General features: G+C 39.2%; 2 protein-coding genes and 1 pseudogene across 2 annotated transcripts in view; 1 reads left to right on the forward strand and 2 right to left on the reverse strand.

The window, feature by feature from the left end:
* Positions 1 to 25,867, reverse strand: part of LOC145781078 (uncharacterized) — a 446,514-nt gene that overhangs the window by 235,206 nt on the left and 185,441 nt on the right. The window lies entirely within an intron of this gene.
* On the reverse strand, positions 6,193 to 11,227 carry LOC145781216 (uncharacterized). Its single transcript, XM_082592994.1, has 2 exons — positions 9,500 to 11,227; positions 6,193 to 7,828 (listed from the first exon to the last, which is right to left on the reverse strand). The coding sequence occupies exons 1-2, from the start codon at positions 11,182 to 11,184 to the stop codon at positions 6,193 to 6,195; spliced, it is 3,321 nt and encodes a 1,106-aa protein (XP_082449120.1). The 5' UTR covers positions 11,185 to 11,227.
* Positions 21,603 to 22,917, forward strand: LOC145781217 (uncharacterized; annotated as a pseudogene).

Below are 25,867 nucleotides of genomic sequence, written 5' to 3' on the forward strand. Positions count from 1 at the left end.
TGCTGATCTACTTCTTCCTGCACAAAACCAAGCTGTGCGCATGGTTTACTTGGCTTGAACTGGCAGATGGAACATGGAACTGTGTGATTTGTGTTCTTTGCCATGTGAATTTTTTTATTCCCAATATTTTTCTAACACTTCTGTTTCTCATGAAAAAATCCGGTTTGGCATTTTTTTAAATTCTTTTTTCTGAAGAATACGGTACTCTCAAGAATGAAGATAGCTAGGTTGTGCAATAGCAGCAAGTGTAGGCTGAGCTTTGTTGCAGTTTTATCCATTTTTTACAGTATCCATTACCTATTAATGAAGAAACCTTCGATTTTGCAGCGTTTTGCCTATTTGGCATTTATTTAGGTCATTTGGCATTTTTTGACCAGTTGTTTGGCATTTTTTCCATAAGTGGACCTGGCAACCCTTCTTGCAGCCTAGGTCACCAAATTACGGCCCGCGGGCCGGAACCGGCCGCGAACAAGGGTTGCCAGATTGGGCGCTTTTACGCCCAATTGGGCTACTTTTGATTTCTCCGGGCGCCAAAAATTTGCGTTGGGCGCGCTTTTTTGGCTGGCGCCCAATTGGGCTACTTTTTTTTCTAAATATAATATAACTTTTTATGTAAAAATTGTAGGCTATCACATTTAGGATTTTTACCTAATTCGTAGTTATTTCATTGAGGAGCATCGTTTTTGGAGGCCTCGGTCAGACAGGGTTACCAATTTGGTATAAAGATGCCAACTTTCAAAAATGTGCGTGTTTAGGCTTTGATATCTGGCAATCCTGGCAACTTAGGTGGTCCCAGCGCTTCCACTTTTGTGGTAATTACCACAATTGTGGAATTTTCATCATGCTTGTGGTTTGTCGTATCCAGGCTTACACCCGGTGGTTGAAGATTTAGATTAAGTGGACGGGAAGGCAAGGAAGCCAATCTTCGTGTCCACCTTCAGGCATGCCTTTTAAGTGTCCTGCCAAAGACACAACCGCATGCTCGTGAGCGGTGTCGAACCGGCGCCCTTTCGATTGCCGTTCCAGTGTTCTCACCACTCGGCTATGCAGCCGACGAAGCCGAATGCTTGTGGTAAAAATGTGGTAATGAAAAATTTGTGGTAATATGGAAATTTTGTGTGGAAATGTTGCCAAAATGTGGAAATTGTAAATTTTGAAAATTTGACATAAAATACTATCAATAAATAAGAGCATTTAAACTGTTGTCTTCCGAAATCGAACAGATATGCAAAAAACTACTTATAATAGCATGCGACTAGCATGTTCCGCTGTTTTCAGTTTGATTTTGGAATGCATCCTGAATTTTGACTTTGAACGTAGGGTGACCATATTCATAGTCAAGATGTCTTTCAGATTCTAGCTGCGGTGTCAAGTACCGTACCGGTACAGTACTTTGCTTACTTATTTTGGACGTTTTAATAGCTGTTAATAACCGGTAGGCTACTGTTAATAAACTGAGTAGTTGTTTTAGACCTTATTTCACACTATATAGTGTAAATATAGCCAAGTAATAGCGTTGCCAGATAAGGAATTCTGTCATAATTTGAGAAAAGTTTAAAGCTGTTGAAAACAAAAGCTTGCATTTTGGAATTTTTTTTAGTTCTGAGTAAAGATCAAAACCCTAACCTTATTCCTAAGTCTAATCATTACCTTAACCCTTCCTAACTTTAATCCTAACTCTGGCAATACCTGATTGTGACCATGGCAACAAGTGGGTAAAAATAGCCACTTTGTTAATGTAAAAGTAAGTCGAAATACGGTTAAAATCGGGAAGAAAATCACAGCAAAAAATGTGGTAATCTGAGGACAAATGTGGTAATACAAGTGGTAATCTAGCTTTGTAAAAGTGGAAGCACTGGGTGGTAAAGAATTCCAGGTTTTCATGAAAATACAGTGGACATCAGTGATCAGTTCAGTTTGTTTCTATTTCTGACCATCACAACGAAAAACAATATATGTTAAACATAGTAGAAGTCTAGAAAAAGGTAGCAGCGACAAAATACGGACGCTATAACGAGCATGATGCCAAAGCAGGACCATCAGTTATGGCATGGTCGCAACACCTTAAAGTTGTTACAAAAGTAGAAAGATGAAAAAAAAAGGCTACCGGTAGTAAATTTTTTTTTAACAATATACATGAGTAAAAAAAAAGGGATAGTTTATACGTTGATCGACCTTAGTGGGTTATCAAAACTGTCTTATCACGAAAAGCAATTAAACCATTTTTGTGTTTAGGTACCGGTACTTGTTTGTACTTATTTTAACTAGCAGTTGAGTGAATGCATGGTTGCCAATCTGTCTGAAAGGTGTGAAAAACTGGAAAAACACTTATAATTTGGGACTGATGATCAAGCGCTCTGGAAGAATTTTGTATAATGGCCTATCTCTTTGCTTGGGCTCTATTTTGGGCTCCATTTTAAAAACACCCAAAAAATTGGGCTACTTTTGGGCTACTTTTTGCATAAGCTTGGGCTCTTTTTTATATTAACCTCTGGCAACCCTACGGCGCGAACTGATTTCATCCGGCCCGCCGCCCACCACCGCCACGTGCTGCGAAATAACAGCTGCACTACAACTGTTAAGCTAGCTTTGCATTTTTGTGTAATTGACTTGAGACTTCTTTGTTAAAATTGTTTGTTCATATAGTTCGTTGTTGTATGTTGAATTTGTTCATTTTTTCACCAGGCAACCTACATGTTGGATTGGTGTTCTGTTTTTATCATTAGGCCACCACAAATGGGATACTACGGGACAGCCTAGGCCAAATTTGGAAAGATGTAATGATTTTTCAAGAGCACGATGCCCTTTAATGTATTACAGCAGTCCATAACTTTTCCAGCAACCTTTCGATTTTCATTACAACTTTGCTATTCCACCACTGACTTTGTTAGGCTATTTATTGTGCTCAATTCAAGTCAATGGAGATTCTAAATAGTTGTATATCTTTTCGTAATTTGCATCCTGCTTTTTCTGTGAGATCAATGAATCTCAAATCACTACAAGTTTCACTTTTAAAAAATGGCTTTCCCTTTTGGGTCTGCTACTATTCGGTGAGTCCGATTCGGTGAGTCTGATTCGGTGAGTTCCTAACCTCTAACCCCTAACCCTAAAACGGCAATGATAATTAGGCCACGGTACCCATTAATTAAAAAAAAAAATTGAAAAAATCCCCCGTTAAGGGATCGGACTCACCGAATCGGGCCATTCCGTTCCCTGTTACCAGTGTTGCCTGGTGCTCTTTGAATTTCTACCACAAGTGGCAAATCCAGTCCAATATTTGACTGGTAAAAATATCGCAAAAGTAGCCCAAAACAAACACCTTATATTATACATATTTAAAGTATTATTATTTATCAGCAAATGCCCTTTATACCAGTAATTCTGACTGTTATCAAGCGTAGAAGATTTGCCAATCAAGTTTGAAGCTTGTGAGAGCATGTCCTGTGTATATAAGTCGCTAAGTTTTTTTTTTCACTGAGACTTTTCGGTCATTTGTTCAAAATGACTTGAAAAAATTCGGTCATTTGTTCGAAATGACTTGAAAAAATTCGGTCATTTTTTATTTATTTCGGTCCATTTTTCTGATGAAAATATTTTTTTTCACGTAGCTGATACAAACCAACATTTGAACTTCCTGACTAGCTTAGGGATGGGCAAAATAGAATATTTGGCTATTCTAGAATATTCTAGAATACTGAAACCGAATATCAGTCTTCGAAATTAGCCTCGGCAATCGGCAATTGCCGAAGCAAATGTATGAATGGCACATTAGCCTCGGCAATAAAAATGCCGAGGCCACACAAGCGCTTGTAAGGACCACAAGATTACAAAAATAACCCTAATTTTCTTAGACCACACCAGACTAGGAGGTTGATTCAATCTTACTATTGCTTGATGTTTTTATTTGGGTTACTTTCTACTTCGTCGGCGCTTAGACACGTGCCCAGCTGGGAAAATTGAATCTTTCATAGAAATATCACCCTATTTGCATTGATTCAACGCCAGTAGACGTCAAATTATTGTAAGCATTTACTCCTTATCGCACTTCGCCTTCCGTTATCTCGTCCAGCTGTATCAGAAGCGATCGCGTCGCTTTCACAACGAACCACACAACATCAACAGACGTCGAATACATGTAAGTAATAGGTTAACGCGTTAACCTTTAGAGTGAGCTTTGTTAATTACGGTTTGTGATAGATGTCTGGTTCATGGACTTCTAAATATACTACTATTTAGAAGTCCATGTCTGATTGCATAACAACAACATGTGCAATTTTATGCGCTAACAATGCTCACGTGAATTATAAAAAAAGTTTGCAACCTTATAAATACTGGCTTAACTGTTACGCAAAAGTTATTGTTTCATCGCATGCTTGTTCTTTACCAGTGTCATTGCCAATATAAATCATGGTAAAGGAAGATACAGTTAAAAAGTGGAATTTACCTGCTATAGGTTATGAAACAGAGGGGACCGAAGGAAAAGTTAGTGTAGTATTTTGCAAAATTAGTAAAGAATTTTATGACGGAAACAAATCGGAATTAGAAAAGCTACGGGGCCCAGTTAAAAAAGTAGTACAAAATTTGCAGCAACGGGACCAACTCATGAAAAAGTTCCAAATGGCCCATTTCTTGGCTTTGAACAATAAATCTTTCAAATTTTACAAAGAACTATATATATAAATTTGAAAAAAACGTTTTTAATGCTGACTTGAGAATTGGATACTCTATTGATAAGGCTTGTAGAGAAATGATTCATTTTTTATCCAACGCATTAATGCAAGACGAGGTTACTGTGCCTTTAAACAGTAAAAGCAAGCAATATTTCAGTATTTTGTACGATGGGTCGTCAAATGCCAAAACTATGGACAAAAAGAAGTTTTCGTCATTAAGACGTGTTCTTTGGGAAAACCTACCTGTCACGTGCTATCTGTCGAGGAACCAGAGGACCGTAATGCGAAAGGTTTGAAGGATGTATTCAACGAAGCGTATTGAAGGGGAACTTCGATTTTCTGAAAAACAGCCGACTGATAGGCATTGGGTCCGATAGAGCCAGCGTGAACAAGGCCGCTGTTGACGCCAATATCAACGTGATTCTATTTAATGAATAAAGCACTAACAAATAACACTAAAAATGCAGACAGTTACAATACACATAAAAAATGGAAATGTACTTTGTGGGGTAGCCGACAATAGCACATGTGAGTGCCAAACCAAATGATCCCAAGTTATGATCAAGAAGGCCCAACCCACCCAAAATACTACAACTAACTGAGCTAACAAAAAAACCAACCCAGGCTAGCTCAGAAGAAAAAGAGGGGAAAAATGGCAACTCCAATCCAGAGTTATGCCACAGATTACTTGCAAGTCAATGTTCAGAGCTTAGTTCAATTATCCAAATGCTTTAAGTCTGTTATATCTGGTTATCTGATTTTTAAACATTAAGCTTAAGTGCTGCAAAATAAATAAACATAGTTAGCACAAACCTTTTGAGAGAAGCCACGCTGGAAGTCGAACAGGCCATGCAGTGAACTTTAGCACACCCTCACGCTAGGGTAGCTCACACAAAAAAAAAAGATTCAACAGAATCTGCACGCCAGAGAATTGTTATGCTTTTAGTGGCGGCAGCAGAGAGCAATACGAAGTGTCAAAAAAGGGGCAATTCTTCAAGCGGATTCTACACCGGCCCCAATATAACTGTACCAAACAGATTATATTCATATTAAGACGCTTGACACAACACAATGGCCGACCCCAGCAGTGACAAGTAGGACTGAGAACAGCTAACGATGAGCACGAAGAGGAATGGTTAGATAAACGATAAAATTTAAAATGTGAAGGCTACCCCTAAAACGAGTAGATACAATTGCAGCAATAAACTTGATGCGGCATGTGACATAGAAAACAACACAAACAAACAAAAAGACAGAAGGCAAGCAAGTTCAAAAGTTCTGATGCAGACAAATGTTCTGTAGATTCCGTCGCTCGCCGAAAGTCTGAATCATAAAAGTACACACAAATAATACAGTAATTACAAATAAATGTCCTGTGCATTCCGTCGTCGAAAGGTCGAGACTATGAAGGTTTACACGAAAGGCATGGTTTTCAAATAAATGTCCTTTTCATTCCGTTGTTGTCGAAAGGTCTAACACAGGAGTGTCGACACAAAAGGCATGATTTCAACAAATGTCCTGATCAATCCGATGCCTCCAATAGGCAAAGTTTGCGGATGTCCCTATTGTATGACGATGCCGCGGTCTTTACTCGTACTGTTCGAACATGACCGTCTGACCCGGGAAATACCTCCTCTACTCGGGCTTTGGGCCACATACCCCTTTTCAAACACTCGTCTTTCACAAGTACAATGTCCCCAACCTGCAAGTTGCGCTTGGGTTGCAACCACTTTTGCCGAACTTGAAGAGTAGGCAAATAGTCTTTCAGCCACCTACTCCAAAACTGGTCAGCTAACCAATTTGCCAGACGCCACGAACGACGGTAGCCGTCTGCTTCGATAAATACATCGGTAGGTAGAGATGCAGCCAATCGTCCGGTCAACAACGAGCTTGGAGTCAAAGCTTCCAGGTCGTCAGGATCAGAAGTAACTGAGGTCAAAGGACGATTATTGATGATGCGCTCGACCTCGGTCATGAATGTGATGAGGCTCTCGTCATCTAGTGAACGTTCTTCAGTCAGCGAGAGCATAATCTTGCGGACGGTACGAATCATACGCTCCCAGACACCTCCTTGGTGACTAGCACCTGGCGGATTAAAACTCCACTGCGTACCGTGTTGACTGAACTTCTTGTGGATGATGCTGTTATTCCATCGTTGTATTCCTTCTTTTAGTTCTCTGGCCGCACCGACAAAGTTTGTACCGTTATCGGACACGATCTTCTCTGGTGTTCCTCGATGGTTGGTGAATCGTTGATATGCCAGCAGGAATGAATGGGTGGAAAGGGAGTGTGAAATCTCTATGTGAATGGCACGGGTGGCCATGCACGAAAAAATGCAACCATAACGTTTTACCCAGCTACGACCTAACTTAACCATAATTGGACCCATGTAGTCGACACCCACACATGCAAATGCCGGCTTCCCTGGAGTAACACGAAACTCGGGCAATGGCGCCATAATCTGCTCACCAGCAACAACGTTTCGAAGACGACACTTTCTACAAGCGTGCAAAACACGTCGAACTACAGAGTGACCACGAACAATCCAAAATAACTCTCTACTGGCAGCAAGTGTGTGTAGGGCACCCATGTGACCCTCACGTTGGTGGTAAAACTCAATAATTAAATTCGTAACATGGTGCCTACTAGGCAAAATAACAGGGTGTTTAACATCCTGAGAGACAGGGGACTTGTGCAATCTGCCACCAACTCTAAGCACACCATGAACCACCACAGGGGAAAGCCTTTTAACAGAGGAGGTTTTCAACACAGTTTGGGATCCACCCACACCAAACTCATTACAATTCTGGAGCGAACTCATCTCCAAAGGAAATGCTTCTTTTTGCACTGCCTTCACAATCTCAATTGTGGCAGTTTCTAACTCAGATACCGATAAGTCGCCCTTGAGATTTACAGATGCACCTGATTGATTGGGAAGCTCAGTTTTTGACCTCAGGTATCGCAGAAACCGCAATATCCAAGCAACTGCCCTCTTTAGACGAACAAACGAAGAGAAATAGTTTAACAAGCGATTGAGAGGGGACCCTCCAATAGGTTCCTCAGTTTCAATTGCATTCACTCGGTACATGTTTTTGATCTCAGGGTCATCTTCAGGTAAAGGAACCAAAGTTTCAGGACCGGCTGGCCAAAACTCGTCACTGAGTTGCAAGAAGTCTGGTCCTTTAAACCAGTGGTTCCCAACTCATGGGTCGCGACCCAATGTTGGGTCGCCTGATAATTTTTTTGGGTCGCTTGTTTTTCAGGCATATTGTATCTTGGGCGAAAAAAATAACAATAAAAAAAATTTAAAACGTGATGAGATCGATCACAAAACTGGAAAATATATACACAAGTCATGAAGCGTTTCATGTCGAGACATCGGAAAGCTTTGTAGCATGATCGTAGTGCAAGAAGTTTTAACAATTTTTGCTTTTATTATTGTTATTATTAAATGTAAACCCAACAAAAATTTCAGTCTCAAACATAAATTAACTTGACAAAGTTACGGGATATATATTGTAACGTGCACTATATGTCACGAACACTATGTCGGACAAGCTATCACAAAGTTTTCCACACGTTGGACCACGCATAGCCTAGTCTGGTGTGGTAAAACGCATCAAAGACAAAGCCCCGAGTGCTGTATGGACTTATTGCTTTCTACACAGAGAGGCCTTTGCTGCAAAAAAGCTGTCTCAAGAGCTGCACGAAGTGTTGAATGATGTGAAGTGTGTAAACTTCATTAAAACAAATCCACTAAATCGGCATTTGTTTTCGTCTTTGTGGATTCTGATTATTATCAAGCATTGCTGTTGCACACAGAAGTGCGATAGTTGTCACGAGGTCGTGTCCTAAAGCGAGTTTGTAATTTGCGAGAGGAGATCGCTATCTTCCTGAGGCAACAGAACTGTGTGAGATTAGCCGAGAAGTTTTTGCAAGAAGATTTCAAGGCAAAAGTCGCTTACCTTGCCGTCGGTTGCCGATATATTTGAAATTAACATGCTTTCTCTAAATTGAATTCTCTAAATTTATATATGCAAGGCAACAGTTTTACGGTGACGCAAAAGTTTCTGCTTACCACAAAAAACTCATATTCTGGAAAAGTTGTGTCACCAGAGATGAGTACGATATATTTCCTCAGCTAACGCAATATATCTGTGGCAATGAAATAGCAAACAATAATTAGACACCTGGAACAGTTTGCCAAAAAGTTTGTGCACTACTATGGAGAATCTCTAACACTTAATAACCAAAATGATTGGATAATTGATCCATTTGTTGGAAAAGATCTGCCTCAACTTTCCATCCATGTTGCAGAACAGTTTATGGACATAACGACAGAAGTAGCAAACCGTATTTCTTCTGCGTCCTTCAAAGACAAATACCCCAAAGATTCTGCTAACATGCACTTTTTGGCTTCCATGTACAAAGTGTATCCCACAGTTTCACAATTAGGGATTGAAAAACTGATTCCATTTGCAACAACTTGGCTTTGTGAGTCTGTATTTAGCGCCATGTGTGTATTGAAAACTGAACAGCGAAACCGGCTGGAAGTTAAAGCAGACATACGGCTATGCCAAAGCAAAATAACGCCTCGATTTCAAAAACTCACTGACAGCAAGCCAGCACAGCTATCTTATCAGTGAATTGATAAACATTATTATTTTCGAAAAAAGTTACTGCTTTTGTAGTGCTGTTTGTTTGCAACACAATCTTGTATGGCTTTTAAAATATTACGACAGTTTGCTTGGGTCGCAAGATTTTACCAAACTTAATTTTTTTTTAAAATGGGTCGCCTTAAAAACGAGTTGGGAACCACTGCTTTAAACCACAGGTCAGCTTTGGAAAGCTTGTCTGGACCAAGACCACGAGACGCAATATCTGCTGGGTTTTCTTTGGTTCCAACGTGATGCCACTGTGATGGTTCTGACCCAGCATGAATTGCTGCAACCCTGTTTGCCACAAAAACTTGAAACCTTCTAGCAGTGTTCCTAATGTACTGTAGTACAGATGTGGAGTCAGTCCAAAAGAAAGTCCTATCAATCTTCAAATCAAGCTCATTTTTCACTGAGCGAACCAAATTGACACCAATCACCGCAGCTGACAGCTCTAACCTCGGAACAGTCATGGGCTTCACTGGAGTCACTCGTGACTTCCCCATGACAAAGGCACAATGCACATTTCCACTCTTGTCCACCATCCTCAAGTACACAACTGCGCCATAACCGATATTACTTGCATCACAGAAACAATGCAATTCTGTCACAATAGGTTTGAACTGTGCTGGACGAAAACACCGACTTACTTTCAAGTCTTGCAGTGCTGGCAAACATCTTACCCACTCTTGCCAAGCTACGGCTTTAATTTCAGGTATTGGATCATCCCAACCCAGGCCACTGATGCATAAATCCTGCATGATACGTTTTGCAGGCAACAAGAATGGCTGCACAAATCCCAAAGGATCGTAGACCTGGCTGACCATTGATAAAATGCCACGGCGTGTCACTGGCTTTTGTTGCACATTGATCTTCACTCCAAAATTGTCATGATGTGTGTTCCACTGCACTCCTAAGGTACGCTCAACAGGACCCTCGTCTAGATGTAGATCTAAAGAAGGTTTCACCACACACTCATCAGGCAAAGACTGCACCACTTCTTCCGAGTTACTAATGAATTTAGTAAGCACAAAACCACTTTGCTGCAGTAAGTCTTTAATTTCCAGGACGACTCTTTTAGCATCCTCAGATGTCTCAAAGGATTTGAGGAAGTCATCAACATAAAAATTACCTTTTATGGCATCCACTGCCTCTTGGCTGGCCCCTAACTCATTGTCTTCTGCCACCTTCCTGAGTGCAAAGCCACAGCAACTAGGGGAGGATGTTGCACCAAATAGATGTACCAACATTTGGTGGTCTTGAGGAGGTAAAGAAAGATCATTATTAGGCCACCACAAAAAACGCAAGCTGTCACAGTCATCTGGCTTCACCCTCACCTGGTGGAACATACTTTTAATATCTGCAACTACTACAACTGGCTGCTGCCTGAACCGAAGGAGAACTCCAACCAAATTGCTAGTCAAGTCTGGGCCTTGAAGCAGATTCTCATTCAGGGAAGTTCCTTTGAACTTTGCGGCACAGTCAAAAACCACTCTAAATTTCCCTCCAGTGGAATGGTGGGGTATGTACCAAGTTTTGGATGAGGGAGAAAGTAAATCATTTGGTACTGGACGGGCATGACCATTTCCTACATATTCCTGGATCTTTTCCTTGTAAAGCTCAAACAAGTCATTGTCCTTCAAAAACCTGTGTCTCAGCTGGTTCAGTCTTTTCTCAGCAAGCGATCTATTGTATGGAAGATTTACATGGCCATTCTTCCAGGGCAAGGCAATTTCATAGTGTCCATCAACCTTTAACACCGAATCCTCCATTATGGCTAGAGCTTCTTTGTCTTCAACTGATGGCGCTACTTCGACTACACCAGCATCTTTAAAATCTGTGTTATACATTTGCTCCATTTGTTGATGGAGCAAGACATTTTCACTCCTAACAAAGTTTAGGTGCACCATAGATTCTGGATTTTCAATGCCAGTGGGACCAACTAATGCCCAACCTAATCCTGACCGACATGCTACTGGCTCGTTACTTCTGCCTTGACGGAACTCTGTAGCAATGTGCGCTGCCTGGACATCTGCACCAATTAAGATATCAATTTTCCTTTGGTCCAACATAGGAAAGTCCAGACCATGAAGATGGGCATGACGCTCTACAATGTCGTTGGAGGGGATGCTGCTTTCCAAGTCTGGCAAGCTTGGTACTGCTAACACATCAGCTAAAGGGATGACCTTTTGTTCTCTAATGCCCCTTGCTGACAGTTTGAGCTTGAATCCTTCTTGTTGGGTTGTCCCATTTACAGTTGAAAGGGAATACCCAACTCTCTTGCCACTGCTTCCAAGCTTCTTCATCAAACTCATGGTGCACAAAGTGGAGTTTGAACCTTCGTCCAGAAATGCATACGTGTTCACACATTTCTGAGAGTCAGATCCCCACACAGCCACTGGGACTACCTTAAGTCTCACCTCACCATGTCTAGAGTGTTGCAAAGTGGTGGTACTACACACTTTCTTCTCTGGTGCTGCATTGGACACAACACCGGCCCCATGAGGACTCTTGGCATTCGAGCTTGGGCTATGATTTCTACGTCCATCCTGGCTAGAGTGATGTAGCAAGGTGTGGTGCTTCTGTCTACAAATTTGGCATGTCCTGGACGAAGGGCACCTTCTGACAAAATGGTTTCCAAGACAACTAAGACAATGCTTGCTGGACCAAATTAGCTTCCACCTATCAGGTCCAGACTTGTCTTTGAAGGTTTGGCAATTCCAGACTTGATGTGCACCTTTGCAAGCCAAACACCTCGTAGAATCTCTGACTCCCTTCGATTGACCAGCATCTGCATTCTGCGCTACGACAGTTTGATTCAAGAATGTTGAAACTCTACGTGGTTGTCTAGCAGTGGGTGCGACAGTACCTGATGCCTTTTCTTTTCTTCTTCCAACGAGCTGTCCAAGGAAACTTCTATCTGCCTGGGCCTTCCTCTGAACAAACTGAGAGAGCTGGGAAAAGGTCACAGCTTGTCCTCTTTCCAATTTATGCCTGACAGAAGATACAAACTTGTCTTGCATATAGATAGGGAGTCGGCCAAATATGGAGCCAATGACTTGTTGTGTGTCTAGACCTGAATTGGGAAAGTCACTGCAAGCAATCTCACAGCTACGCATGTCTCTAGCTAACTTAACAATACTCTCTGCATCATTAGGTTTGATGGGAGCTCCCTCAGTTAACTTTCTAGTATAGGCACTTACAATGCTGTGCATTTGACCATAAGAGCTTTCCAAAATTCGCCTTGCTTCCAGGTAGCCCAAATCTGGAGAAGAGCTGAGGATGCAGTCTGCAATGCTTTCTCTTGCTTCACCAACACAGGAAGAAATTAACTTGTCAAGTTTTGTCGCTGCATCAATAACTCCCCGAATGGTGTATGCTTCAAAATGCCGGATGAAACGCCGATAGTCTTCTGGGGCACCATCAAACGGTTCCATGCTGGATTGGTTCCGATTTATGGAAGTAGTCATAGTGTACAATGCGTCAACAAGTCCATTGATGTCAGGTTCACGAGGTCTTCTGTCTTGAGAAATGGATGTCCAATTTTCGTCTTGAGTTGATCTAATTCCAACAGAAGGAATTGAATTGAAAGCAGACGGGCTTAAGCGAACAGGTTCCACTGGAGAATGTTCCATAGTATAGCCGGAGGGAGTCAAACGGCTAGGCCTACGTTCCTCTACTCTGGTCCTATTTAGTGACGGCTCTGAAGGGCCTACTTTATCGTATGTTACATAATGACTGCCTGTCTCACCCTGTTCACTATTTTGAAAATGATCACTGGACTGAGAAGGGGGCGGTGGCCGAGGAGGGTACATTTCCGACCTGTACTAAAGGCGATAACCAGCAGACCTCTCCTCTTCTTTTTGCTTATTATAGTCATTTGCAGCCTCCCTAGCTACACGAATTGCCCTCTCACGTATGTTTTGTTTGACAGCCACTCCAGGTTGCACAACTTGTCCAATAGTGGCTGGTGCTACAGAAGACTGGCGGAAGGTTTGGGCATTACTCGACGAGCTTGGCATTTTAGGACTAGTTTGCCCAGAAAGGCGGGCATCCATTTTATCTTTGCGCTTCTGTACTTCATCCCATCGCTGGCGAGCATCTTTCAATTCAACAAGGTATTCTTGCTTGACAGGGATTGCAAGCATGTATTGCGAACATGCCCCTATACACGACTGGTACGCTTTATTGTACTCACTTCGAAATTGTTTCACTTGATCCACACCAATCCCATCAGCTAAGGCACCCAAGACATCTCTTTCTCTTCTAGTGAGAAGGCCCAAGTGAGACTGCCGTGTCTTTTTTAAGCTGTGCAGCTTTTCTGCCTGGTAGCCCTCTTCACTAGCTACATTTTGCTTAACATGTGTCCCTATACTCTTTCGAGTATGCATACTTATATAATTACAATACCAAAAATTACTGAAAATTTACTTAAACAAAGATCGCTAGATGTCGAATTAATGTAAAACTAATGTAAATTTCTTATTGGGCGTTGTTGTTACGCAATACGTAAATACAACCGGTCGGGAAAATTAAATCGATTTGTGCTGACTCGAACGTTGAATCAACCATTATCATTACCGGAAATTTTAAAATGTTTGCGGAAACTCCGATCTCAACCCTAACCCTTTTAAAATGTTTGCAGAAACTGCGATCAGTGACTTCAGTTCGGAAAAGGGTCATTCTCTGTCAACTCAACCAAGCCATTCAACCCAAAGTCTCAGATTTTGCTGAAATTATATTTGTTTGAAAGAAAATTTAATTCTGAGCAAAATAAACTTTGTTTTATCAAAATCATATAAGTGGTTGCGATTTAAGTTATTTTGGCAGCCGATTGTAGCATCGAATAGACAGCGATAGACACGTGTTTCGCCCATGAGGCTGGGCTCATCAGAATCACACCGTATTCTTGCCACTTGAGTAATCGACCGCCGCTTTACCAGTCAGTTTAACTCTTATCTTTGTGGAAAGAAAGAGCCAACAAAACCAGCAGGTGCCTGGGGTGGGTCAATGTGAAGAAAGGCGTTCTTCCCGGCTATCAGCACAAGGCTGATTACTCACTAGCACAGCGAGCAGCAGTAACGCTTCGCTAACCGAAGAACGCCTTTCTTCGGTTAGCGGAAGGGAAGAACGCCTTTCTTCACATTTTCTTCACTTTCTGCTCACCCATTGCTCATATCAAATGTTATGATGATCATATGAGGGTCACAACACCAGCTACCAAATTTTCGACAAAAATTTTCCTAGGTACACTGAAATTGCACCAAGCAGTTTTTCTGCTTTATTTATGTGTTGCAAACTGATACCTGATTTAGACTGTGACAGAAATTCATCCCAAAACTGAAAATTGTACATGAATGCCAAAAGTTGAATTGTCACACACTGTCTAAAACTTCAGTTTTTATAGGGTCCTTCGTATAGTGTATGACACTTTAGTGAAGTTGCTGTCTACTGTCCATGTATAATTTATCATCTTTCTTTTTCGACCTTGCAGATAAACTTTCTTAATACTAACAGCCTATACTAACATCTACATTACCTAACTTGATTTGAAATGAACATGGATCTGGAGAGCTGCAGTATTGGAATCCTCATCAATAAGGAAACAGAGTGTCACAAGCTCACATTTGCTCAAACAAAAGCATTGGTTTACTTTTCATTAATAAAAGAAGAAGATAAAGAAAAACTTCTCTATCGGACGCAACTGGAAAACAAAAAGGATGAGATTGTAACTGTTTGTGCACACCACAAAGCACAATTTATTGAAAAATATGAAATGCAGCAACGAAAGTGCTGTGATCCGTTTAAAGCCCACAAGAGAGATATCAAAGTAAGGCTACAAGTAATCTCTACAAAAGTTGCCAAGCTTTTACGAGAAAAACATTATGTAATAATCCCTGGAAAAAAAGTTTGTGGCAACTGCAAAATTCGGTTAAATCAGATATGTGAGGCTTCAAGTTCATCTTCCGCTGAATTGACAGGTCACAGTACCGACAGCGAAGCAAGCAATTATGATGCTGAATTGTCCACTAGTGCCCTAAATACAAGCTTGGTGGAGATTGGGCAGTCTCCAATAAAAGTACATGGTGTCGCCTCCAGTAGCAGACCTATCTATGCCAAGCACGGGTCTGCTACTATTCGGCTAGTCCGATTGGGCTGATCCGATTCGGCTATTACCCTTTTCGGCTACAGCCCGATTCGGCTAGTCCGATTTGGCTGATCCGATTCGGCTAGTTCCCTATTGGGCTACAGTCTTTATCGGTTAGTTCCCTATTCGGCAATTTTTTGAAAATCCAACGATAATCCTTCTGTAATCCAACATCGTTTCTTTTGCATTCTGACAAAGAAAAACAAATTGAAATGAAATTTAGCGAAAAATGTTTGAACTATTAAATTGAACTGTTTGCTCACATAAAATGGACAACGACGTCTTTTGTTTATTTAGAGAATGTTGTAATATCGCTTCTTTTATAGTTGAAATCATCGAAGCTTTAGATGAGTGGGATTTAGACCTAACCATAGAGATCTTAAAACTAAAAAGCGAATTAAATTTATTTTTGAACTATCAATGTTTGCTCAGATAAAATTGACGTGTATCATGCGTCGCTGTCTGCATGCAAACTTAGAATATATTAGAATCCTCAACTATTACAAAATTCTAAATCCAACGACGCCTTCTGTTTATTTACAGTAGAGAATTTTGTATTTTGATCTCGAAGCTTTAGATGAGTGGGGTTTAGACCTAACCACTGAGATCATAAATCATATTTATGACACCGGAAACATCCCTAGTGATATGGTACGTTCCATATTCATAACTTTACCAAAGAAAATCGGAGCAACAGAATGGTCACTCCACAGAACAATTAGCCTTGTGAATTACGTAACAAACAGCTTACTCCGAATCATGTTGATGAGATTGAGACCAAAACTACAATCGGAAATTTCAACAGCACAGTTTTTGTTTGTACCAGACAAAGGGACCACAAAAGGAATTTTTACATTAAAAATGATAACAGAGAAATGTATGTCCGGTTCTTCTGTTTATTTAGAGAATTTGTATTTTAATTCGACAATATGGTATCTTTTGCATTCTTGCATTTTATCCAGTGTTTACCTTTGAGGGCCTTCCCAGACGGCAAAATCCGTCATTTTTACATTCATTCAACGTCTGCAGACGTTGAATCAATGTAAAAATGACGAGTTTTGATGTCTGGGTTCGTTCAAAATATGTGTTTACAACAGTTTTCATGATTACCAATAGGGGTTAATGAGATAAAGTCTCAGCGAAAACGTGTCAACGAAAAAGACAGTTGCCAAATAGCGTTTGCCATAAAAGATGAAGTTAAAACCTAAGTGGCAGTTTAGAGTAAACCTGGGTTTCGACGTTACATGACCTGAAATGCCTTTGGTTAGTTTCATCGTTAGAATCTCAGTTGATGTTACTTGATCATGGCAGAGGAATCGATTAGTAGGCTACGCAGCGCAAAGGTGAGGTTTTTCTGCATGATGGCTACATGTTTCAACTAGCTCAATATAGTCCAGACGGGCTTAAGAAATACTGGCGTTGTTCTCGACGTGATGACAAATGCAAGGCTCGCATCCACACTTGTGCGGCAACAAATCAGGTAATAATGTGTGTTATGATGACTATATTTTGATCATTTGAGAAAATGTGATAAGAAATGTCAAGTACTTGAATTGTAATAATCGCAACCATTGTTTCACCTGCATTGACGTTGGACCTGGGAATGCACCACGGACTGGCCTACCGTAATAATTACAACTGCTTTGATAGTGACGTTGTGCTATTACTTATTACTAGGGCCATTTTTTTACCTAAAAAATTGAAAAATATGACTTTATTTTTTGAAATATATGATAATATATGACTTTGTTTTAAAGCATCAAATTTATGCTAATCTCTAATTAATAACTCGTATGTAAGTTTTTACATGTATTTTGAACAATAACACACTCGAAAAACTAACAAAACACTTCTATTTCGGTGGAAAATCACTACAAAAATTCAAATGTCTTATGCATCCACTGGCGCCGACTTACGGGGTGGCCAGCCACGCCACCCCATAACCTCTATGGCATGATGGCAGCCACCCCGTTTAGGTTACATTACTTACTGCAGTGCAAATAAATGTAATTTGAACGGACGTTTAAATCTTTTTTTGATCATTGGTTTTCGCTTCAAGTCCACGTAAAGCAAGAGGGGAACCAATACAGTATTGCGAAGAAAATGATTGTTTTTGTCACGTAAGCATGATACTCGCGTAACATCAAGCAAGCTACGTGAAGGTTACGCAACACGTGGCTACGATTTTTTTCCTTGTTGTTGTTGCGATCGTTTTATTTGTTACTTTTCATAAGTCATTGTTACATTTGTTAGGTTTACAATGGGATTTATTAATCAATAAAATACGATCTTTCCATTGCTTCTCCCAAAAATCTTTTTTGAAAAATTTTAAACTGCTCAATATCGCTATAAATAATGACAGCTATAAAATACTCGGACATAAAATTATCTCGATGATTGATAGCTCCACCCCCTAAATGAATATATATTTTCAAATTTCATTAAAAAAATGCAATTTTCGAATGCTTAGTAAAAATCAAACAAAAACATGCAGTTTGAAAGTTTATAGGTTGCCATATTGTGCTATCTGCCACCCCGTGCAAAAATAAAAGTCGGCGCCTATGTGTAGGCCTACCTACCAAACCAGCTACTTAGTAGTAAGAGTCAAAGCTCTGTAGTCGAAAAGTACCCTTGACTCTTGAGGTCTCCGCACTGGTTGACTTAGTCGCCGTTAATAAGCTGAACTATCGTAAGACCAAATTTTTCAAAATTGCGTTTTTGATTGATTTGATATCTTTATAAACTACAGTTTATTTTGTTAAAGCATCGTAAGTCCATCTGCTTTAGTTTTGATGATACAGAACGATGAACTATCGTAAATTGGAGTTACGATAGTTTTGCAAAAAAATAAAATAATAAAATGGGACTTACGAATACGATACTCTGCTCTGAAAGTAATTTTACACGTTTCATGTTAACACTCCCTTTTCTGTTAGTTAATTTTTCTTTCAATCGTTTTTTGCATGTTGATATTTAAGGCTTACTTATATTTCTTTCTATTTCGCATAACAATTTTGCTGTTTTATTGTAACTACATTTCGACAATTTTTTATTGTTAAACTATCATATGTCCATATCATTTTTCTAACGTTCAATTTTTGCAAAAAAGAATTGTATTTTTTTTTCAACAACAAAGCTCCATGAAAAAAAACAATGTATATATAGTTTTCATGTTTTTCCGTTAGAGAACTTTTAGAAAGATCAAACAATGTACGGTACAGCAAACACAGCGTGAACTTCAAAATTCAATTTTCTCAAAACTACATTTTTTAAGTTACGACGGTTCAGTTTATTAGCGACGTAGTGGCCTACTGCAAGTGTTTATAATGTTCAGAGACTGGATTGTGTGTTGCAAAATAATGTGTCAAGATGATGTCACAATGCAAATTAACATCAAACAGCAAGTGCTATTACTAGGCTACAGAAAGTAATAAAAATGTTGCTTCCAATGCTTCGTGAGACTCAGCGTGAGAACTCTCATTACCTCCCTTATTGACAAATTATCAAATTTCAATGTCTAGAGCAGCTGTTTGAACTGCATTTACAAAGTTACTCCGGCTCAATCTTTGTATTTTGAAGTAAAAATGAAGTCATATTTTATGATCTAAAACAGAAAATATAACTTTTTATGACTTTACAACTTCTTAAATAGACACCGTAGAAACGTCGTTGTTTCACTGTTATCGGTTTGACAACTTTCTGCATTACCAATAAAATATGACTTTAATGACTTTTACTGGCCCTACTTATTTCACAGGTAGTGAACACTGGCCTAAATCGCGATTTTTAGAAATGAAGACGATGTTCGATCAAGCTCAAACTTTCAGGAATGTCGTTTTATGATTATTCGCAAGAAAGAAAGTTTGTAGCAATGAAATCGGAGAAAAAGTCCGTTTCGACCCACCCTACTTGTTATGTACCGTATTGATTGTATTGACTTGTTAAACTAGGGATTGGATTTTTGTAATAGTTGAGGATTCGAATATATTCTAAGTTTGCATACAGACGGTGACGCAGGATACATGTCAAGTTTATGTGAGCAACATTATAATTTAATAGTCCAAAAATAAATTCAATTCGCTTTTTATGTTTCGCTAAATTTCAATTCAATTTATTTTTCTTTGTCGGAATGCAAAAGAAACGATTGATGATGATTATGTGTCTCATCTGATACAGACGTTGGCGATCATGGTCTTCCAAACATTTCTGTCATTTGCCATTCGTATAAAATCGTTCGTTTTGACTGTTGTGTTTGTGGTCCATTGATTCAATCTGTTTAAATAAATTAATCTTTGACGACCACTGCTTCTTTACCCATCCCAAATGTTTCCAAATCTCCATGTCTGTGAATATGACCTACAAATTGCATCTGGCGCCATCTAACTGTTCTTATTATCATATCGTTACTTATTGTCCAGCATTCACATCCGTAGGTTAGAATTGATTCTACATATGCTTTCAAAAGTTTAATTTTGGTCTTTGTTGTCATGTTGCGATTCCTGAAGACTGTGCCCATTTTACTGAAAGTATCCTTTGCTATAGCGGTTCTCTTTTTAATTTCAGTGTCACTTTGCCATTGCAAGTTATAGTGTACCCAAGATATTTCAATTTATCAACTTGTTTCACACCATTGAGTGCAACACACCATTGAGTGTATGGTTGCAATTTGGATAAGTTTTCTTTTTTGATACGGTCGTACATTCTGTTTTTGAATTTAACTCTAAACCCATTGGTGTACTGTTATTGACAGCACAATTTAATAAGTCCTGTAGATCGTTTGCAGATTCTGCTACCAGGACTGTATCATCATTCATCAGCGTATCTCAAGCTTGTTACATTTTTTACCCCAACCTTTACTCCATTCATATGTTCGATGTCTCTCAAAATCATCTCACTGTAAGCGTTGATAAGATCTGGAGATCGGACACATCTCTCTGTTATCATTTTTAATGTAAAAATTCCTTTTGTGGTCCCTTTGTCTGGAACAAATAAAAAATGTGCTGTTGAAATTTCCGATTGTAGTTTTGGTCTCAATCTCATCATCATGATTTGGAGTACCGTAAGCTGTTTGTTACGTAATTCACAAGGCTAATTGTTCTGTGGAGTGAGCATTCTGTTGCTCCGATTTTCTTTGGTAAAGTTATGAATATGGAACGTACCATATCACTAGGGATGTAACCGGTGTCATAAATATGATTTATGATCTCAGTGGTTAGGTCTAAACCCCACTCATCTAAAGCTTCGAGATCAAAATACAAAATTCTCTACTGTAAATAAACAGAAGGCGTCGTTGGATTTAGAGTTTTGTAATAGTTGAGGATTCTAATATATTCTAAGTTTGCATGCAGACAGCGACGCATGATACATGTCAATTTCATCTGAGCAAACAGTAATAGTTCAAAAATAAATTTAATTCGCATTTTAGTTTTAAAATCTCAATGGTTAGGTCAAAACCCCACTCATCTAAAGCTTCGATAATTTCAAATATAAAAGAAGTTTAATAATTCAAACATTTTTCGCTAAATTTGTCGGAGTGCAAAAGAAACGATGTTGGATTTTGTTGGATTACAGAAGGATTATCGTTGGATTTTCAAAAAATTGCCGAATAGGGAACTAGCCGAATCGGATCAGCCAAATCGGACTAGCCGAATCGGGCTGTAGCCGAAAAGGGTAATAGCCGAATCGGACTAGCCGAATCGGATCGGACTAGCCGAAACGGGCCATTCCGCCAAGCACAAGCTTTCCTTCGTTCAAGAAATGAAAAACAGAGTTGCCATTGCACTTGGTGTTGTTGAAGCTGATGATGAAGAAGAGTGTGACTTCGATGATATTCAAAGGAAAGCCAATGAGTTTGACATATTAATGGGAAAGATAAACGAAAAAATACACAAAGAAGGAACTACTCGCTCAGAAAAAATACAGCTGCTGACTTTCTCTCCGGATTCATGGCCACGAGATAAAATAGCTGATTATTTTCAAGTTCCTGTTTATATGGTCAGAGCAGCTAAATCAGTGGTTAAAACCCACGGTATTTGCAGCATGCCACAACCAAGAAAAGGTAAAAATTTAAGTGAACATGTCAAGAAGGTTGTTAAAGATTTTTATTGCGATAACGAAAATGCAAGGATCATGCCTGGTGCTCATGACAGAGTAAGTGTAGCCCCCAATGTATATGAACAAAAAAGGTTGATTTTGTGTACACTCAAAGAACTCTATCAATTGTTTAAACAAAGATATCCAGATGTTCAAATTGGTTTTTCGACCTTTGCTACATTAAGACCAAAATGGTGTGTGCTTGCGGGATCATCTGGAACACATTCAGTTTGTGTATGCACCATCCATCAAAATGTTGTTTTAATGCTGAATGCCACCAAAATTGAAGAGAAATATCATGATCTACTGGCAATGATGGTGTGTGATCTAGGCAGTACAAATTGCATGCTGCAACGATGTGAAAGTTGTCCTGGTGATAGTATTGTCACGAATTTTCTGGAAAGCAAGTTTGATGATTTATATAAATGAAAATATTACTTTCAATCAATGGGTAACAGTAGACCGAACAGAAATGATCCAACAAACACTGTCAGTTATTGAGTATCTCAACCTGCTTGTAGCCAAACTTCACAAGCTTCTACCTCATTCGTTTATTGCAAAGCAGCAGTCAATATATCTTAAAAACAGAAAAGACACACTGGAAAACGGAGATATTCTATGCTTAATGGATTTCAGTGAAAATTATTCATTTCATATCCAGGATGAGGCGCAAGGCTACCACTGGACGCACAACAACTGCACCATGCATCCAGTGGTATGCTACTACAGGGAAATGCAAGAACTGTCTCATGTGAGCTTGTGCTTTTTGTCTGAAAATTTAAGTCATGATGTTTGTATAGTGTATCAAATTCAAAATCAAACAATTGCTTACTTAAAACAGAAGTTTGAGCACATAAAAAGACTAGAATATTTCACAGATGGTTGTGCTGCTCAGTACAAAAACAGCAAGAACTTCCTCAACTTGTGTTATCACAAAGAAGATTTTGATGTTGATGCAATATGGTCTTTCTTTGCCACTAGCCACGGGAAGTCCGCGTGTGATGGTATTGGTGGGACAGTAAAGCGTTCCACAGCATTAGAAAGCCTAAGAAGACCGTATCAAAATCAAATTCTAAATGTGAAAGATATGTTATCACACTGCAAGATATCGATGCCGAGTATTCATTTCGAAGAATTAGATGAACAGTGCTTGGCAGCAACAAGAGAGATGCTTCAGTCAAGGTTTAAACAGGCAAATACAATAAAAGGCACAAGAAGTTTCCATCACTTTAAACCCTTGTCAAAATCGGTTATTGCCACAAAAAGAATAAGTAATGATGAACACTTCACATACATTGCTGATTTTTGTAAACCAAACCTTGAAAGAGAGATTATCAAGCAGTGTGGATAACTGGATATGTAGTGGCTGTTTATGATAGAGAGTGGTATGTTGGGGTGGTAGCTGAAGTGGATCGGGACAATGGAGATGTTAAAGTGGATTTCTTGCATCCCAAAGGCCCAGCTACGTCATTTCATTTCCCAAAACAGCAAGACACTTGTTGTGTTCCAGTGGATCATATTTTATGTCCGATTGAGACACCAAAAGTTACAACAGCACGAGGTCAATATCAGCTATCATCTGCAACTGTTAAAAAAATTTCATTGGTTTGGCAAGCATTTTTGGAGAAAAACATGTAGAGGAAAGAATTAGCAAAAACAGTAATTGCAACCCTCATTTCAAGTATACATTATTTGGTATGTTTTATTACTTCCAGCTTCATATTATTCATGAATTTTATTTCACTTGCGTGTGTTTGAGAATTTAACTATTGAAGTATCATCATCATCATCGGCCATGCCTGAGTAAGGCGTCGGCTACCGTGAGTCTCCACAACGATCGATTGTTTCAAGTTGAAGTATATATACATCAAATTTTCATTAGCAATGAGATGAACAGGGTCGTTTGTTAAAAGTTTTGTTTGAGCTGATGCTATACAGCTGCTACTATAGTATACATGCGGCCTAGGGTGCGGCTGATGCCCCGACCTGAAGCAAAACACCCTAACTTTTTTTTATAGGTGACACTTGGTACAAAAACAATATTTATGAAGTTTAAGACCAATCTATAAATGTTTAGGGGGTCCAGATTTGAGTTGAAAATTGAGAAATTTGGTACTTAATTGCCATAATCGTGTAGTTTTACAGTGCTACATAGTCTTTCATTTATCATGGTAAATTCTGTATTTAAGGTCATCTAGGCTCCACAGTTGCAATGTTTCACACAGTATGTTGTTCCTTTGCTATTATTATGTTCCATATTATTTTTTAACGAGTAAGGTTTTGCAAGCAGACAGCCAAACACTATCTTGAGAAATAATGTGACAACCTATTGCAAAATATGCTTGATATGTAATTGCTGGAGAATGCAAGTATTAAGTAGTAGAACAACATAGTCTGTGTATTAGCCAGTACAATACACAACTTTTATTAAATGTGAGTGACTGAAATCTTCCTGGTCACCACTTGTCAGCTTACCTTGAGAATCGCTAAAAGTGAAAACATGCCTATGTGATGTCATAATACCTTCAAAATGACTTACCACTGTTTAGCTCAGTCAAATACCTCCAGTTTCAGTCTAGTAAGTGCAGATCATTTCTAAGGCATTGTTCCCAGGTTCAGAATAAGGTTAAATGTAAGGAGTCGTTATAGAGCACTTCTCCTATATCAAGACAAGGCTCCTAACCATTTTAATTGTGACAACTTAGGAATGGTGAATTACCTTAGACATTTAGTATGCTATGTGGTGAAACATGCCTAGAATCGTATTTATCAATTGCAAAATGCAGTCCAGAATCAATACGTGTAGTTTGTATTCAGTTGGTAGGCTGTTTAAGTGTTTAATCGAAAAAAGTTTGCTAGGCCATGTCTTCTTATGCACAACATGACCCTCGGTATGTTGTACTCGCTACGGTTACCACAAAAGCAGATCAAGGTATCAAACGTAGCAAGTTACCATTACCAACCTACAAGCAAGTGATTTTCAAATTAATTCAAACAATTTTATCAGGAAGGCAGGTAATTACAGTACAGTTGAGCAAGTTTTTACGTTTTACTTGTGAGCTAAGAATTTCAAATGAAGATTAAGAGAGACATAGGCAAACCACTAAAAAACATACAGGAACTTCAGAAAAAGCTTAGCAAAGCCTTTCCTTTCTGGCCACGCAATGTAATGAAAAAAAATAGCAATGAAGAAGACATGCTATTCCTTTTATCAGTATACAAGGCAACCGGGAAGCAAGTATGGCTGGAAAAGATAAAGTGTTAGAAGCAAAAGTTAAAAAGATCAGTACCAGGCCACAACAACAAGATAGACGAGTAGCAAAGGAGGGGACCCGAGTTAATGGCATAAATAATGGTATCGATTTAGAAGCTGAGGATGATGTGGACAACGAGCCATGCACATATTCAATGATTTGTGAGATAGAGGAAAAACACTCTCATGAAAGAAGATCAAAATCAGGAATAGCCATGTTCATTCCTCATGACATAATGAAATTTCCAGGATTAGTCTCTGCAGCAATCAGAAACAGCATTACACCAACTGCTTTATCTCTTACTCTCCATTCTATGGTTCAAGTCTATTCTGGAGATGCTTTGAAGCTAAATCTTCATCCATCTCAGTCACACAGATACAGAGTTGAAACAGCGCAACATACCTCATAAAAAATTCTCTCCGCATGGTCACCACCTGCTGTTGGTGCTGTACATTGGGATGGGAAGCTTCTGGAGACTTTAACCAGCAAGTAGAAGCAAGATGATAGGTTCCGAGTTTTGATATCTGGCATCGGTGGCATTAAATTGTTGGGTGTTCCAATAATTCCAACCCATTCAACAGAAACAGCTGGAGCACTTGTGTCACAAGTTACTATGCAGTTGCTTGAAGATTGGCATTGCAAAGATTTTGTTACATTTCTTGTTTTTGACACAACAAGCTGTAATACAGGGCATTAAAACTGGTGCTTGTATACAACTTCAAGAAGATATAGGTCGCCCTTACTTTAGGCTGCGTGTAGGCACCATGTGGGTGAAGTAATTCTTTTTAAGGTGAAAACCTGTGGTGAAATGATATGTAATTATGTATCATAGAGCACTGAAACACAAATGTTAGAATGTCACTTCGTAATATCTAAAGTTTAACTCAAAAGCAACAAAGGAGAGCTTATATTAAATTGGTTATGGTTAAAGTTTACACAGCACTGTGGTAAACGGCATTAAAAGTATAAAACACTGATCTTCTAGTGTCAGTTATGGTTTGTTCTGAACAGGGTATTCATTCAAAGAATTTGCAATCTGAAGACACC

This window comes from Aplidium turbinatum, chromosome 12 (assembly GCF_918807975.1).
Source record: "Aplidium turbinatum chromosome 12, kaAplTurb1.1, whole genome shotgun sequence".
In the NCBI taxonomy this organism is placed as follows: Eukaryota; Metazoa; Chordata; class Ascidiacea; order Aplousobranchia; family Polyclinidae; genus Aplidium; species Aplidium turbinatum.